This window comes from Solanum stenotomum, chromosome 1 (genome assembly GCF_019186545.1).
Source record: "Solanum stenotomum isolate F172 chromosome 1, ASM1918654v1, whole genome shotgun sequence".
NCBI classification, from domain to species: Eukaryota; Viridiplantae; Streptophyta; class Magnoliopsida; order Solanales; family Solanaceae; genus Solanum; species Solanum stenotomum.
In genome coordinates this window covers 8,332,792-8,350,477 of record NC_064282.1, presented here as the reverse complement: position 1 = coordinate 8,350,477, position 17,686 = coordinate 8,332,792, and the positions used below count along the sequence as shown (strand labels likewise).

Here is a 17,686-nt window from a genome sequence, read left to right as displayed (position 1 = left end):
GAGATTTTCAATTTTCCAATTGCTTCACAAACTATTATTACATGACATATTTTAAGTGTGTGTTTCGATTGAAAAAGTGTTTTTAAGTCAAAATAGTTTTAAGGTATTTTTGGAATATTTGATTAATTTTTAAAAAAATGATTATAAATACTTGATTTTAAGTTAAAATAATAAAAATAAATTAAAAATCATAAATTAAAATTTGTGACTTGTGACTTTTGGCTTGTAAATCAAAATTCAAAAATCAAAACAAGCTCTTCATACTAAGTACGGAAATTATTGTAATAGGGTGTTCATAATAGTTAAATTATACAATAATTTATCATCAAATATTTAATTTGGTTATTCATGTTATATACGAACATATGAGGTTTAATTTAAACCGAACACTTTATTTTATTTTTGATAGCAAATTGTTTTTTAATCATAATATCCTTGACCTATTACTAAAATTTTGTCCAATCTGAAAGTGAGTTGTATTATCCCACGTGATTAAGAGTAATTAGCATAATGTATTACTACTAACTTTGTCCCACTTTAGGTAGTATTTTTTATTTTTCGAGAGTTAAATAATTTAATTTGATCGAAAATTTGCGCATGGAATCTTCATTTTTTAAAAATAAAATTTATATATTTGTAAACTACGTAAAAAATATTATAAGTCACAATAATTATTGAAAATATTTAAAAGATCTATGGAAAACTTACGGTAAAAAATAAGTTTGTTTGAATTTCAAAATCAAAAAGTGTCACATAAAATAAGATGGGAGGAGTATTTGTCACATTTTGCTTTTCAATAAAATAAGATGGGAGGAGTATTTGTCACATTTTGCTTTTCAACGTCAAATTGACCAATTTAATTAAATAATTATAAAAATTAAATAATATTTAATTTATAAAAATGCTACTGTGGTAAAAATTGACGTATCTCGATGAAAAATGGCAGTTTGTGAAAATTAGGAGGAAATCGTGTTCCCCCAAAAGAAGTAATCCGTCAACGAAATGTGAAAGCAAAGTGTAACAAATACTCCCTCCATTTTTATTTATATGTCATTATTTTATATTTTACGTTCCTTAAGGAATTAGGTGGATTACTATTGTACTCTTATTTAGTAATTTCTTACAGTTAACTTTTCAATAAATGAACATAAGTTAATTTATTTTGATTAATTAAATTGATCAATGATCATTTAATTTTTCTACGTTAGTCAAATTCATTCTTTCAAAGCTAATAACTTTGAAGGATAAAATAGGAAGAATATTGTCATCTACACATTGATTTTGTGAAATGACCAATACTCCCCCGTTCATTTTTATTTGATATTATTTGACTTGACACAGTCGTTAAAAAAAGAACTATTGATATAAGTATTTACCATATCACCCCTACTAATTAATGTTTAGTATTAAGTCATGAAAAATGATATAAAGAATAATATTTAATGCTAAGGGTAAAATGGAAAAAAATAACTGTCTTTTTCTTGATATTTCAAAAGTGACTAGTAAAAATAAAAAATCTATTTTAGAAATTAGTGACAAATAAAAGGGAACATAAAGAGTATTAAGGACCATCTATTTTAGTAATGACGACATATAAATAGGAGCGAAAGGAATATCATATTTGCTCCATTCCTATTTACAAATCGTCTGTACTAAGAAGCCTGTGTTGACATTCCTCCTAAATACTGCTTATTTTCATAAGTATTTTTTTAAAGTAGTTTTTCAGACTAGTGCTTTTTTAAAAAAAATTAATTTTGTTTGGCTAATAATTCATTTGAAAAGTATTTTTTATAAGTAAATTGTGTTTGACTAATATTTTTTAATAAGTGTTTGTGAGAGTCAAATTACGATTAAGGGCAAATATTAATGTACTTATAATATTAAGATTATTTTATAGAGAGAAACTAGTTTGAACATCTATTACAAAAAAAATAAATTAAACTTTTATTTTTATTAAGTTAAAATGTTCATATTCAAATTTTCAATCAATATTATACGTTTTTTTGAAGGGTTGAAATCTTTAAATTGTTATTTTCTTACTTTTTGTCTAATCTTACAAAAATATTGTTGTTACCTTTTTTTTTTCTAATTCTGTAAAATAATACGTAAAATATTAATCAATAAACGTAAAATAAAATATAAATATATTATATAAAAAAAATAAAAAAAATTATTGAATGGAACTTAACTAGACATGTGAGATATGTGTAAATAAAATAATTTTCTGCTTCTATTTTTTTTAAGAAGTAGAAATTTTTAGCTTCTTCCAACAATAAATAAATTGATTTTGTTTCCAATTAAAAGCAGTTTTACAGATTTACCAAACACTGAATTTTTTTTTAAAAAAAGTGTTTTTTTCTCAAAATAGGTGCTTCTGGGCTCCCAATAGCAATGTCAAACATGCTTTAAAAATAGATGTTCATTAATACGATGTTTGATAGGAAGATAGAAAATATGTTATTCACATATAAAATTAATACGATGTTTGATTGACAATTTAGAATTATCTCTAATTAATACATGTATAAATTAGAAAAAAAACTATGTATTATTTTATACAAATATAAAAAAGAAAATAATTAATACATTAATAACTAATTTTTACCTAACTAAATACATATTTAAAACAATATATAAATTCATTTATAATTAATCTTCTAATTCATTTCCAAACCGGTTACAAGTAAGTGACGGCATGATGGATTTATGTCAATCGCCAGAAGTTGAACCAAATTCCGATGCCACCTTATAGAAGTAGGGAGTAATATTTTATAGTCTACATATCTTTTAATATTTTAACTTTTAACATTATTGAATAATTTTTTTCTAATTTATAATTGAATTAGACCAAGTCACTAAATTGAGACTGCCCACTTCCATTATTATTGATTGAATTTGCTATTATCTTTAAAATGTAAATTTTTAGTTGAATTTATTGTTATAAAAAAAGTTATTATTGGAAATTATGAAGTAGAGAAAAAAAAATCAATAAATTTAGTTAAATAACAAAAAGTTTGTTAGGTTTTAAATATATTGTTAGTTTTTTTAACATAACTAAATAGCAATTATACTCTATAGTACTTTTCGAATCGTTTAATTATTTCAAAATTAATTATCACGAAATAAATTATTTTGATGTGTATATGAGATAACTTATTACTTAATATCTCCCATCAAATACAAAATAAAATGACTCTACGTTTTATAAATTATTCTTTACAATAAGGACTCCTAAGTATTAAATTGATAAAATATAAATAGTTTAAAGGGTGTTTGAGATATTAACTCAAACTTTTTTTTAAAAAAACTAATTAGTCCTAAACATTGTTTTGATCGTCCTCTTTTTAAACTGACAAATGTTTTCATTCTTCTGTTTAATTGTTGAGTGTGTGTCAGCAATTACTGTAAAATCCAAGAATAGATTGCTCACAGTTTCAATAAGTAAAACTTTCTTGAAAATAGGACTCTTCAACTAAAATCTCTCTCTTTTCTTTACCCCATTTCTCTCTTCAATGCTTAATGTTATAGCAGAGTAAAAGTTTTCAGTTTTATGTTGAATAAGGTACCAAGTAAAGCTGTTTTTCTTTATGATTTTTGTGAACATCTACAGTTGATCAAAACAACATTCATGGGTTTTAGGTTAATGGGTGCCACAATTCTTGAAAATCTGTAATTTTTGTTATGACTTCTTGGGATTTTTTAGAAGTTTTTGTTATGATTCTTGGGGTTTCCTTAGATTTTTTGTTATGATTCTTGGGATTTCTTTAAAAGTTTTTGTTATGATTCTTGGGGTTTCTTTAGATTTTTTGTTATGATTCTTGGGGTTTCTTTAGATTTTTTAGTTATGATTCTTGGGGTTTCTTTAGAATTTTTTGTTATGGGTTCTTGGGGTTTCTTTAGAATAAGCTGATTTTCTTATCTGCCAATGTATATACTATTTCTGCAAAAAAAAATTACAGCAAGAATGGGTGGGTATAGCTGCATTTTAGGCCTTTTGTTTATATGAACTGAACAAGGGGCTTTTTCTTGATTACAGTGAAGTGGGTATCTGGTATAAATGGCAAAGAAGAGGGGTAAGCCGACTTTGAACAAAACAGAAATTGCAGAAGATTGGTGCTTTGAATGTAAAGATGGAGGAAAGCTCATGATTTGTGATTATGGGTAAATTCTTCTTCCTAAAAAAATTAAAATAAATCAATTTTATTTTGGAACAAACGAAATTCTCTCAAAGCTGGTCTTGAATATAAAAATGATATTTTTGTTTTCTGGATGAAAACGTGGGACATTGTTTGGAAACTGTAATTATTAATTTATCTGGCTTGAAAAGGACGCATTTTCCAATTTAAGGTCAAAATTGCCCCTCTTCTTGGAATTCTAGGTTCTTGGTCATCTGTTATTTGTTATGTCTTGTTTTTTTTTTTGAAATTGTGCATTAGCTATTAGCTGACTCTTCAGTATTTCTCCATTATTAAATAAAAAAAATAAAATAAAAACATATATATATATTTATTTATTTATTATTTTATTTTTTTCTTGTTTGATAAACCAAAAAATTTCTTGGAGAAAATCAATGTTGCTTGCAAACATTTCTGTTTTGTAATGTCATGTTATAAACAGGTTGGTTCTTTCAGTTTTCTGCTCTACTTCACTTGTATAAAGCACAAATAAATCTATAATTCCTTGGATGCTAGAGTGGATTGTGATTCTTTAAACTCATGCTCTACTTGCTGGTCATTCATCTTTTGAGATGAGCACTGCTTTTCTTTTTATATAATTTCATGTTAAAAGCTTCAGAAAATCAATGATATAAGCAGTATATGGCCTAGAAATTAGCTAGGTAGTCTTTGTTTTGGCTAGCCTTTTCTCTTTTTGCTTGGTACTCTGCAATGGTATTCATTAGGCGTTCCAGTTAATTGTCTCTGGTCTAATATGGTACAAAAATTGAAACCAACCTCTCTCTCTAATGAACAACTGAGGTCATGTGCAATTGAGAAAGTGAAAGTGCAGACAAAATAAATTGTGCATCTCCGAGAAACGCTGGCACACTACTTATGCTACTAAAGCACTTCTGTGTTTTAATCAAGTAATGATTTGAAAGCCCTCTAATTTAACAAATGCAAGTAATCTTCACTACAAAGTGCAATTCAGTTTGGCGGGGTTCATGCATTCCTGTCACGATTGCAGTTTCTTTCCTTTCATTTTTGAAATTCAAAGGATTGAAAGTAGTTGACTGTGACTGATTACCTTTGCTGCTGATGTTCACCCTGTGACTTGGTGATTCTTTCTCTTCATGGACTTCTACTAATAATATATTTTTGACTTTGCAGGGACTGTTTGAAAGCTTATCACCCTGCATGTGTGGGGAAAGATGACTCAGTCTTGACAAGTGATATCCATTGGATATGTGGCAAGCATCTTAATTTATCCTTCTTCAAGCAAATTTAATATTTCTGAATTTTATCTCTCTCCTTTTGTTTTGTCTGAGTAGTTTTTTTCCTTTTGCTAGTTTATTGATTTTGACTAACCAAAGTTGAGCATGAAAGAACATAGTTTATATTGAGCGAAAAAGGCAATCGAATTTTGAGTTTCTGTTATATTGAGATTTTTTTGAAATAATCACTGGAAAATAAACTGTCTTTGCCATTTCTACATGTATAAATAAATTTTTATAAGAACTTGTAGATACAAGTTTGAATTTCATCACTTATCCACAACCTAAATTCTCCAGGGATAGGTTCCTTTAGCGGACGTGTGTTGTATGCTTAACAAACCTTGATAAGAATATGATTAATACATATTAGCCAAGAGAATATAAAGGGCTTAAATAGTACTATACTGCAATTATTGTAGTCATGTTTTTCTTGATTGTTGGAGTTTGATTTAGAAAACAAAATCTGCTTCTCTATTACAGAACAATATTGGAATAATTTAATTGCTTAATTTGGCTCCAAGTTGTTACTGCACCACTTTTTGGAATGACGACCACAATGTTAGAGGATCCGTAGTCTGTGGTAACTTTTGCTGAAATACATAAGTACATCTATCACTTAAAGACATTAGATTAAAAGGGTAGTTTGGTGCATGAAGCTTCCCGCGTTCACACAGGCTCCAGGGAAGGCCACACTCCATGGGCGGTAATGTAGATTGCATTCAAATATTTGAAGTTTGAGTACTTATTTATTGTTGGCGTATTTTGTCTTGTTAGTTTCACTGGTCATGTGTTGCATACTTGCTTTTCATTAAATAGAATAAAAATTGTTGTGCAAAAAGTAATATCAGTTTTACCGTGTTCCAGGATGGCATACATGCTTAGTTTGCCAGAAAAGTTCAAATTATCAATGTTATTGTTGTGATAGAGCTGTATGCTCTCGCTGCATTGGTCGTATCAATTTTGTCCTTCTTAAAGGGAAGCATGGATTCTGCAATAACTGCCTAAAGCTCGCATTGCTTGTGGAAGAAGACAGAAATATTGATTCTGATGGGGTATGCATGATTATTATGGTTACTCTGAAACTGTAATTTTTTGGTTCAGTATTAACTAGTTAGTTACTATACTATTTTGGAAATGTATTGTCACACCCGAAGAGAACTTGTCATGGAAACTATTAACTAAACTAGCCCAGGCAAACAGCTTGAATGTTAATAGCATGACGCCTTAGGCTTCTTTCACATTTTGTGGCATGACCAATAGGTGATAGGCCGTTGGCCACTGCACAGTAAAGGAGCAGGTATTGACTGTTTCTGTGCTATTCTGACACATGTATCATTTTTTTTTTTTTGAGAATGGTAAAGTTACACATGTATCATTTATTATCCAGATCGAAACCTCTTTTTTGAGATTAACTAGTCTTGAACATGCTTCCTGGAGAGCAATCCAACAAAAACGGGTGATCTTGGTAGGCATTTTGGTCTTCCAAATAAGTTTCCAGGGCCAAAGATCAGTAATCTAGCAATATGTGAGATGGATATTATCACGATTGATCTTGTTGTGTCACAAACTTGATTAACAGCTTATGTTCCTCTGTATGAGGAGCATGTGAGATTACAATTTGCGTGTTTATCACTATTAATTGGCAATATTCTCTTATTTGCTTTATTTTTCCTCTAGTTGATGAGTGATCTATTCCATTTCTCATATGAATTATTGTTGCTTTCCAGGAAAGTGTAGACCTCAGAGATCGGGAAACATACGAGGGCCTTTTCAAGGAGTATTACGAGATAGTAAAAGAAAAAGAAGGATTTGACAAGAATAGTCTCCTTGCTGGTAAGGCTAAACTAAATAAGGAGAAGATTTGCCAAATTAGCTCTGATTCAGATAAACATAGTGAAGAAGAGAACGAACACAGTGAAGAAGAGGATGAGCAGATTTCTTCAGACAATGGAGATTTCAGTGACGGAGAACCTCAGAAGAAAAGGCTTAAAAAGAAAAGATGTACACAGCAGAAAACAAAGATGCAAAGAAGTGTCAATTCAAAGAAAAAAGTATTTGTTGGATGGGGATCAAAAGCTCTTATTGACTTTCTTCAGTTTACTGGTCAAGATACCAGAGAAAAATTATCCCAATATGATGTCACATCAATAGTAACCAAATATATAAAAGAACATAACCTAATCCATCCAGTTAAAAAGAGAAGAATCCTTTGTGATGTTCGGTTACAAGCTGTTTTTGGGAAGAAAGTGGTAAACAGACACAGAATATTTAGCCTCCTTGAAAGCCATTTTCTTGAAAATGAGGAGCAATTACAAAAGGATGAGCTTGATCATGATCTTGAAGACGATGACACAGAAATTTTGGTGGCTCCTAAAACTGAGAAAAAGGTTGAACAAAAGAAGATATCCTCAATTTGGTATTCAACTGCAGCACAAAGTCAATATGCAGCCTTGATTCCTGAAAATATCAAACTCGTTTACATGAAGAGGAGCTTAGTGCAGGAGATGATCAAGCAGCCCGAGGCCATTGAAACCAAGATTATAGGAAGTTTTGTTCGGCTCAAGTTAGATCCACGTGACTATGAGCAGCGTAACTCTCATCAGCTTGTGCAAATTGCAGGTTGTTTTAACAAATGACTTACGTTCTTTGATTTGTCTTGAAATAGTTGCTAAAATCCCTCGGTGGACTGCTGTGAATATGTCTGAATGCTGCATTATGCTCATGTCTTCCATACGAAGATTTTGGATAATTGGACATTAACTAGCCAGAACATCTGTTTTTTCTCTAACATAAATGATTATGGTTTCCTCAATCAACTTTGTTTACACTTCTTGTTGTTAACTTGACATTGATAATATGTTCAAGCACATGAAATAAAAGTTGAAACTCGAAACTCTTCTCATCTTTCCATGGGCTGAATTTCCTTTGGTCATTGCTTTGTTGCTAATATTGAGAGAAGAGTTCATTCTTAACACCCTCTATATTTTGTTTGAAGTATATAAACCTTCTTTACAATTTATTATACTTTGTCTGCCCATGTTGTATGGTACTATTACTATCTGGGTAGTCTAATTGTTTCTTTCTTTGACTGCCATATGTTAAAAGAAGTTGATTAGATTTTACCAAAGTAATTGTGATTAGCAGTAATTAATATGTAGTTTTCAAATATGCTATTTTATTTTAAATATTGTAAAAGCATCGATGCCAGAATTCACGTAGAGAATCAGATGAGTTGATTCCAGATCATGCCACTATTTTTTTTTTTTGATTTGCACCGGGTGTCCGAGTCTCTTTGAGCCCCGACTAATCCCAGGGGTGCACAAGCCCTCGGCAAGGAGTTTCCCGCAAGTCATGCCACTATTTTCGTGACGGATGATGTTCTTTGCTAAAAACAAGTTACTCTATTTAACCCAAAGAAGAAAAGTAGAAGACCTAGTTTGACTATCGCCAAAGGTTGAGAGAGAAAATTATAAATAGGTTACTATAATATAAATCAAATAGGATTTTAATAAATTGGAAGTAGAAATTTGATATGTAAATAGAGTGGAATAGATCGATGAAAAGATATAACGTGATGAAATAAGATAAATCAATCTATTAAAGAAGTTCAGTAAATTTGGAAGGGAAAAAAGCAAGCAAGTCAAGTAAATGGGATGGAAAGAGTGAGGCAATGAACATAATCTTTTTCTCATCTTCCAAGTCTTATTATAGATTATTATCTTCCATTGAAATCTTAATCTTGAGCACCAATTTTGCTTTCAAACTGACATCTTTCTTGTTTAAGTGAGTGTTTCAGGGATCAAGCTCAGATCAAGTGATAAGTGCAATAGCGAGACTTTAATTCAAGTTTCAAATATGGCCAGAGATGTTAGCTTGACCATGCTTTCAGATGATGAGTTTTGTAAGGTAACCTACTTCATATTTTGAGGTATCTGCTATGGAATCTCTACTTATAATGTCAGCTATTTATATAACAAGCGACTGTGAATATTTTCGTATGCCTGCTCAGAAGTCTACTGTACTGCTCATTTTGAGGAGGCAGATATACACAACACTTGTATGATCATTCTACCAATACAATCATTATACAGATATTAAATGTTTTTAACCAGAGTCTTGCCATGTACAAATATGTGTCGCTCTTCTAATTTAGTTTTAGATTCCAAACTGCTAAAAGCAGACTGCAAAAAAGTTGTTACTTTTGGATGTTGGTTATTTTCTAGGCCATATTTGTTTTGATGGTTTTAAAAGATTAAAGGTTTTTTATTTTTTTGAGAAGTTGTTATCATTGTCCGTCTCAGATTTTGTATTAGTAGCATCATAAGAGATTTCACCCTTGGAAAAGATCCCTATTGCAGCCGATGATTAGGAAGTTAGGCATGTGGAATAGTTCTCCCTTTCTATTTCAAAATGGAAGTAAATAGTTTTTTAAACCGTCTTCAAGTTTTAATCTGCATCACAGAAATCGTAACTTCTTACGTTTTTTAGTTACAGTACAACAACAATGTCAACAAACCCAGTGCAATCCCTATGCGGGGTTTAGGGAAGGTAAAGTGTACCCGGACCTTACCCCTACATGTTTTCTAGTTACGGTAAAAACCAAATTCAGTGACTGAAAAGTGGATTTATGTGGTTACCAATGTTCTCAACTTTGTGAAAGCTGAGGTTCTGCGTGATCATTAAATTGGAAAGAATTTAAAATATCACAAGCGATAAATGTTTGATAGCATTCTACAACTGCTGGACTGTCACGTGTAATTGTAGTACTCATATTATTGGACAGTCTTTTGAGCAACTGTTGGTTTTACATTAATGGGAATTGCTTATCCAAAAAATAGACCTTATAGGAGGTTTCCTACTGATTATTCCCTTTCCCATTGACTTTTCAGTTGAGAATTCTGAGGATCATTTTGAGTATTTCTTGAACTGAGGGAAAGACTGATTGAACGTTTCTGGTAGTTTATATCTTAACGGAAGCTAGTATTTTGTTTCTTCAGAATACAACGTAGCATCTCACCCTTAGTTGATTTGAAGCTGTCACATGCTAAGTTGCTTGGACTCTCCAAAAATGTTGCAGCACTCGTGTTAGATCCTTCAAAAATACACTGTTTTTGGAGGATCTGACACACACCGGTCGACATTTTTGAAGAGTCTGAGCAACATAGGTCACATGTATTCCTCTATACTTGAGAAGCATCTTAGCTGTGTGGAACTACCCAGTGACTAAGCTCTACCAAGAAGCTTTTGTGGTTAACCCTTCTATTCAATGTTTTTGACATTTTTCGCTGTTTTTCAGGAAGAATGCGATGATCTGAAGGAGAAGGTGAAAGCGGGTCTGCTTGAAAAGCTTACAATTGTAAGGTTTTCTTGCTTGCAATTTGACATAACCATTACGTTGAAACATAGTCAAGATATTATTGTATGACTGAAAGCTCTAATTTGTTTAACTATCGTTTCCAGCATATAAATGACTTGTCCAAAAAGTGCTCTCTTTCCACTCTGCTCAGTGCAAGTTCTGGTTACCTCTAAGACAACCCAATTTCTTTTTCATTATGGATTGAGTGGGAGCTAGTTTCTTCAGTCTCAGATCTTCAGGCAGAATGCTGCTTGCAACATACCAAGTTGCATCTTTCAAATACCCCTCTGTTGGGAAGGAACTATTAGAACCTTTTGGCTGGGTTAGTGGCACCCAGTTCTTAACCAGTTTTGAAAAAGACTTAGATATAGGGAGCTTACTGGAGTGGCCAAGTGAATTCTCAATCTTCTTCTTCTTCTAATCCTTGTCCCTTGTCATTTTAGGTTGTTGATGTAAAATGAGTCGCTGTAATGCGAATAGGTTGAGAATTTAGTTTCTCCCGTCCTGGTCTCTATCACTAATTATTCCGTCACTTGGTAGTTTTCCATTCTAAATAAAAAGCATGCATCACTGAAACCCATTGTCTTCTTTCTTTTTTAGCAAACTTTACATCACCACCTCAAAAAAAGTGTCTTCCCATCATCTACATGTTACATGAATATTCTTTTTCTCCAAAAGGATAAGTTAACTTTAGAATTGCATTAGTTGGAGGGTTGCAAGATAGAGTATAACTGGACATTGAATGGGTTCATCTAGATCACTACTGCAGATCAACCAAACAACATGATTCAATAGTGGGTTACGTGGATCAGTACATTTCTTTCCTAGTGTGGGAGATAATGAGGGAATCTTCCAGCTTACCAGTCTGACACAGTGCTTTTGTAGTTCTCATTTTACTAGATGGAGAGTCCTTTTAATTTGTACCACTTCATTTAAAATCTTAAGCTACTAGAAAGGGAATACCTTTATCTAATTTGCATTTGGTTTTTCATCCTCACTTGTGGGCATGGATATATCCCTGAACCACGGGAGGAGTTCTTAGTGATGGGTTGTGGTGAGGCTCAAATCGAAAAATAAATTCTTGCTCTGATACCATTTTGAATTGTGTGTCACCTCTATTAAATGTTTGAGCTATTAGAGATCTGCTACTTTTATTTTAGTCTTCTACATTTCTGAAAAGATATAAGTTCAATTCCTCAAGTTTTTCAGTTATAGATTTATAGATTCAGCTGAATTCCAAATCCGTTTAGTACTTAACTTTGACTCCTATTTGCAGGTGGAGCTTGAACAGAAAGCTAAAATCCTTCACGAGGACATCACAAAGCATGTATGGTTTCAATCTTACTAAGTTACTTTTAAAGTTGGATAATTTATTTCCTTAGGAACTCCTTGTTGATTTGGATTGTTTGTAGCTCAATGAATTTATACTCCATTTGCATGATAAAATGATTTCAGCTTCCATTTCGGTAACATGAAAATACTAGCGACCTGTTTATTTTTATCTTGAATCAATATATTTGCGAAACATCTAAATATCTGGTGACACCTTCACTTTTAATGTCAGAGGATTGCTCGAGAGCTGGAATTGCTGCAAAAACTCATTGATCGAGCAAATGAGAAAGGATGGAGACATGAATATCCTTTTTTCCTTATTATTTTTTGGGTGACTAAATTTATCGTATTTGACAGAATGCCAAACCAGTCCCAAGGATGGAAAATTTAGCACAGATTTGGAATCAAGCTTCTGTGTTTGGTCACCAGCATTACTTTCTATGATCACCAATTTCATCCTAACCCCTATGTTCCTCTTTTATCATCTCATCCTTCATGCCCTAATTGTGTCTGTGTGTACTGTTGTCTCGCTGTTCTTCATCCTGGTCCATTCTACAAAGAAAGGAAAGTGTTTCCTTAACCCCTTGGTGTTTACTCTTTTCCAGCATCTGGAGAAAAGAAAGCTCCTACAGCAAGCTTCGTACCTGTCATTTGTGCTGCAGAATATTCCTGCAGTGATTCCAGAGGAAGTAGAGCTTGAATCTCTTGATCGGAATGACAATCAGATGCACCAATGCTCAGATGAGACAACCCCTATGAAACAAAATATTCCTGGAACGACTCCCGAGAAAGTAGAGCTTGAACCTCTATCTAAGGACGAGAAGGATGACAATCAGATGCATCAATGTGCAGATGAGACAACTCCTGCTGTAGCTATCAAATGTGAACCGAAAGATGGAGCACCTTGCTCAGGTAGTTAGTAGATGTAATGTAGCTTTGTTCAACTCCTGTCTTCTCCTCCCTTGGTCAAATTGGCGTTGTCAAGTCTTTCCTGGAGAACTTAGTAGCCCATCTCTAACGGGAGGATCAGTTGCAGGTCTTACTAGTTAAGACTCTTTATCGGACCTCTCTAGTTGTTGTAAGAAAAACCAGGTGTAGTCATTTTGAAGTTGCATTTGCTCTTTCCCTATATCTGATTCATGAGAATGGATCAGGGGTTATATGGTGTATTTTTTTCAACTTAATGCAGCTTATCTCCCTTTTCCAGAATTTCTCGTCTGAACTTTGCATGTCTTCCCTGGATGAAATATCCAAACTAAATGTTATCTATATTTACAGTCTTTGAACTTGCTTGTCTTCCCTTTGTGCACACGTTGGGTGGTTTCATGTAAACGTTACTGGGAAAATCATCGACATGTTGATATAAATGAACTTCTCAGAGTGGTATCCTTCTCTCAGAACAGTACCCCCCACGTTATGTTTCATTCTGAAGAAGGAAAAAAGTGCTAGTACTGTATTAGGCTCTGGGAGAAGGAAGCAAATCTTCTGATGAGGATTCTGTTACATCTAAAGATGAGCCTACAACAACATAGACATATCACGTGTAATCCTATGAAGTGGGGTTTGAAGACGTTAAAGTGTATGCAAACCTTATTTAGAGAGACGGTTTAAATAGACCCTCGGCTGAAGAATAAATAGTACAAGAAGTAACTAAAGTGAATGTGAGTCTACATGATCTAAAAATTCTCTTTGAAAAGTTACAATTCATCTTGATACTTCAATATCATTGAAATCCAACAGCTTTGATTGTAATAGCTAAATTTACTATTGCTTCGTTCATTAAGATAATTTTATACCCTCAATAACATCATATAATACACTGACCACGGATGAAACTATACCAATTTTCTACGATTAAGTAATTTAATAACGGAGAAGGGCCTAAAATGCCACTCAAGTATTTGAATTGGTACAAAATTACCCTTCATCCACCTATCGGTCCTAAAATACCCCTGACTTCCACTTTTCCGCTCAAAAATACCCTTATGTCTAATAGATCATACTCATTAGGTGGATGAAGGGTAATATTGTACCAAATCTCATCGTTTAAGGACATTTTAGCCCCTTTTCCGTTAAAATAATTTGAAATTACTTAATATATAAGTTCACGTGATTGACTTGATTTTGAATTTCATAGTAAATTTAAAATTATAAAAAGGTTAGGCATCTACTCTCTACACTCCTCCCTTCCGGGCCCTTCACTTCCTATCTCTTCCATTTTTTTTCTATTTGGATCTTGTCCACCATTTTTTAAAAATTTATGACAAACAAGAGAGAGAAAAAAGGAGGAAAATAACGATGCATTCATATAGAAATAATTAGTTCAATAAAAGATGACTTAATTAAACAAATATGTACAAATATTACATTTTTCTTTCTTGTGTACCCAAAATTAAAAATATAAGAATAAAAATAATCATTTCTTGTATCCTCACCCTCATCCCATCATGACAATAATAATAATTAAAAGAATATAAATATGTGAGTTCATTTCAAGTTTGAGTCCCGGATTTCCTAATTAAGAATAACATATTACAAAAAGGAATAAAAGAGAAAATGAACAAGACATTTGGATAATTGAGAGAAAAATTTATATTAATGAAAATAATAATTTTTTTAGATGGACAATTAGTCGGGGCAAGTATGAATTTTAGTTGGATCCCCATTTATGAGTTGAGTTATGTTATAATAAAGGGAAATTTTTCAAAATGTCAATATTTAAACATTTAATAGGATCTGTTGTCAACACTTTCAATATTTAGTAAAAATGTCAAAAAATAGTTTATTATGTATCTTATTTAAGTTTTCATTATTTGTTTTAATAGAAAGAATACAATTGTTAAATAACAAAAAGGAGAAATTTATGGGAGATAATAATTTTAAAAAGGAACAGTCCCTTAAAAGTCTCATCAGTTACAAAAATCAAAATTGAATACTTCATCGGCGACCCATTGTTGATCAATTTTCTCATTATCGATATTCAAGATTCAATTGAAAATACTCAACCTCTAATCAATTTATTTTGATTAAAATCTATTTTTTCTGTTTGGTAAGATAGATTTGAATGAAATAGGATAAAATTAAAAAAAATTGTTGACAAGCAACTTTGGAGAATGATTTTTCTGCTAGAAGTTCGATAAAATTGGTGGAATACAAATTGGATCATGTATTAGTTAATTGCTTCATCCTTAATCTGTTTCTAATTGATTATAATTTTGAATTTTTTTACATAATTGTAAACTATATTTATTTTCATTGTAAATTGTATGTATTATGAACAATGTATGAATAATTAGTTTTGGTGGATTCGTTGAATTTTTTTGCTTGTTGAATACGAAAATAATAATGGATTGTTTGAAGACATGTTTTTTTCATTGGCTGTTTGTTTTTAATTTTTGAATCAAATTGTATCCCTACGAAAAATAAATTGGAGCGGGTACAATTTTTTACGACAATTGTACTGTATTTTCATTTATTTTTTTGGTTATTTGTTTTCTGTTTGTTGAACTACATTGTATCTTAGAAACCACATCACATAAATACAAATTTATACCAATGTAACTTATAATCCACATCAGACAAATACAATAATTATTATGATCTAATGAATACACCAAATATGCCATACTGAATAGAATCTGAAAAAATCATCATTGTTTGTTTAAAATGAATACAAATGTATAAAGTTAATATGTATCTTAACTTGACTGGATACAAACAACACTCTTGCAATGTCCACAACTAGAAAATGATACACATAGCATAATGAATACAAACACATGTAAATACAATAACTTGTAAAGCTCATAACACAACTACAAACAAATATGCCATAATGAATACAAAACAATCAAATAATAAGGAGCGAGTACAATCTAAAATATCATCACTATTTGTTTTAAAGAAATACAAATGTATAAGTTAATATGTATCTTTACTTAATTGGATACAAACAACACTCTTACAATGTCCATAACTAGAAAATGATATACAAAGCATAGTGAATTCAAAAACCTATAAGTACAGTAACTTATAAAATCACACAACACAAATACAACAAATATACCATGATGAATACAAAACCATCCAATAAGAATTCATTAATACAATTTGAAATAGCATCATTATTTAAAGTATAAAAATATTCTTAATTTACATAATACATACTAATGTACATACCTAGAAAATGGTGGTTCCAAATATGTGGTATTTTATCAAAACTAACAAAATATCCACAACAATATTTCGATCGTCTCTCTTCCATCATTTTAGCAACGGATCCTACATTATCCGCCATTTCTTGAGTAATACGTACATTAAATGATGAAAAATTGCTAGAAAATTGTTGATTAAGTTGGACACCTCTAGTAATTCTCTTAGATTCTGCCATTGGAGAGTGATTTAGAGTTTATCATACCCTAAACGCGATTTCAACTACAGACAACAATTTTGAACGATTTAAACAAAAATAAAATCATAAAACAAATCTTAAAAAACTGATAAAGATGCATACCTTAATCAAAGGGATTGTGTGAATATCTTATAAAATATATTTTCCAATTTCTGAAAGAAAAAAAAAACAAACAAGAAGGAACAAAGAGAGGCGGGCTTTGAAATGGAGAAGAATTGGAAGATGAAAATATGAGAGAGAGAAAATATTCACTTTTTTTTAAAACATATGAGAGAGAATTAATTGAAAAATGTGTAATTAAAGTGAGATAAAATAGGAAGTAAATTAGGATACACAATCTTTTCTAAAATAATGACATTTTGACATTTTTACTAATATTTATAAAGCATGAAGGTTTTTACTAATTAAGTTAAGTTTTTTGACTAGTTTGCTAATTTGGGGTCTATTGAAAATAGGCCAATAAGAAGATATCATGAATTAATTATTTTTTCAATATTATTTTCAAGTGTATCGGGTTAAAATATGAATCATAATTCATAAGTGGTTTTATAGAAAAATAGAATTTTTATTATTTATTTGAGAAGGGTTTAAATTTGGACCAATCACATTAAGCAATATAATAAATAAATATTTAATAATTTTACTTTAAGGGAACTATTAAAAATAAGGGCAAATATGAGTCAAAGGATTAACATCGAGGGTATTTTTAAACCGAAAGGTGGATGTCAGGGGTATTTTAAGGCCGATAGGTGGATGAAGGGTAATTTTGTACTAATTCAAATACTTGAGGAGCATTTTAGACCCTTCTCCGATTTAATAAAGCAAAAATATATGCTAACTAATCATATGCTTAAGTGAAACAAGTTTATATTTATATATGTCATACATCTAGTGATCCTCATATTTATATATTTGTAACCTATGTAAAAAGTACTCTAAGTCATAATAATTGATAATTCAAAATGTTTAAAAGATCTATAAAAAACTTAATGTCAAAGATATATTTGTTTGAATCTCGAAATTCGAAAAATGTCACATACAATAGGACAGAGGGAGTATTACTTTTTCTCATACTATCCTTAGTATTTAAATTATTAGTACTCTCTTTGGCCAATAATAGTTATCCACTATTGACTTGACATATGAATTAAGAAGT

The 17,686-nt window shown here is 31.1% G+C and overlaps 1 protein-coding gene across 3 annotated transcripts in view; it reads left to right on the top strand.

The window, feature by feature from the left end:
- Positions 1–3,331: 3,331 nt before the first annotated feature.
- LOC125844327 (uncharacterized protein At5g08430-like) overlaps positions 3,332–17,686 on the top strand; it is a 60,582-nt gene continuing 46,227 nt past the window's right edge. The window contains exons 1-10 of one of the 3 annotated variants that reach the window (XM_049523643.1): positions 3,332–3,562; positions 4,037–4,161; positions 5,328–5,407; positions 6,296–6,483; positions 7,159–8,050; positions 9,216–9,337; positions 10,728–10,787; positions 12,064–12,114; positions 12,352–12,422; positions 12,715–13,139. In XM_049523643.1, coding sequence (XP_049379600.1) covers positions 4,058–4,161; positions 5,328–5,407; positions 6,296–6,483; positions 7,159–8,050; positions 9,216–9,337; positions 10,728–10,787; positions 12,064–12,114; positions 12,352–12,422; positions 12,715–13,039 — 1,893 coding nt within the window. In that variant the 5' untranslated portion in view covers positions 3,332–3,562; positions 4,037–4,057 and the 3' untranslated portion in view covers positions 13,040–13,139. Of the gene's footprint in view, positions 3,563–4,036; positions 4,162–5,327; positions 5,408–6,295; positions 6,484–7,158; positions 8,051–9,215; positions 9,338–10,727; positions 10,788–12,063; positions 12,115–12,351; positions 12,424–12,714; positions 13,140–17,686 lie in introns of those variants that run through there. The other 2 variants (XM_049523635.1, XM_049523624.1) reach the window with 2 other exon arrangements.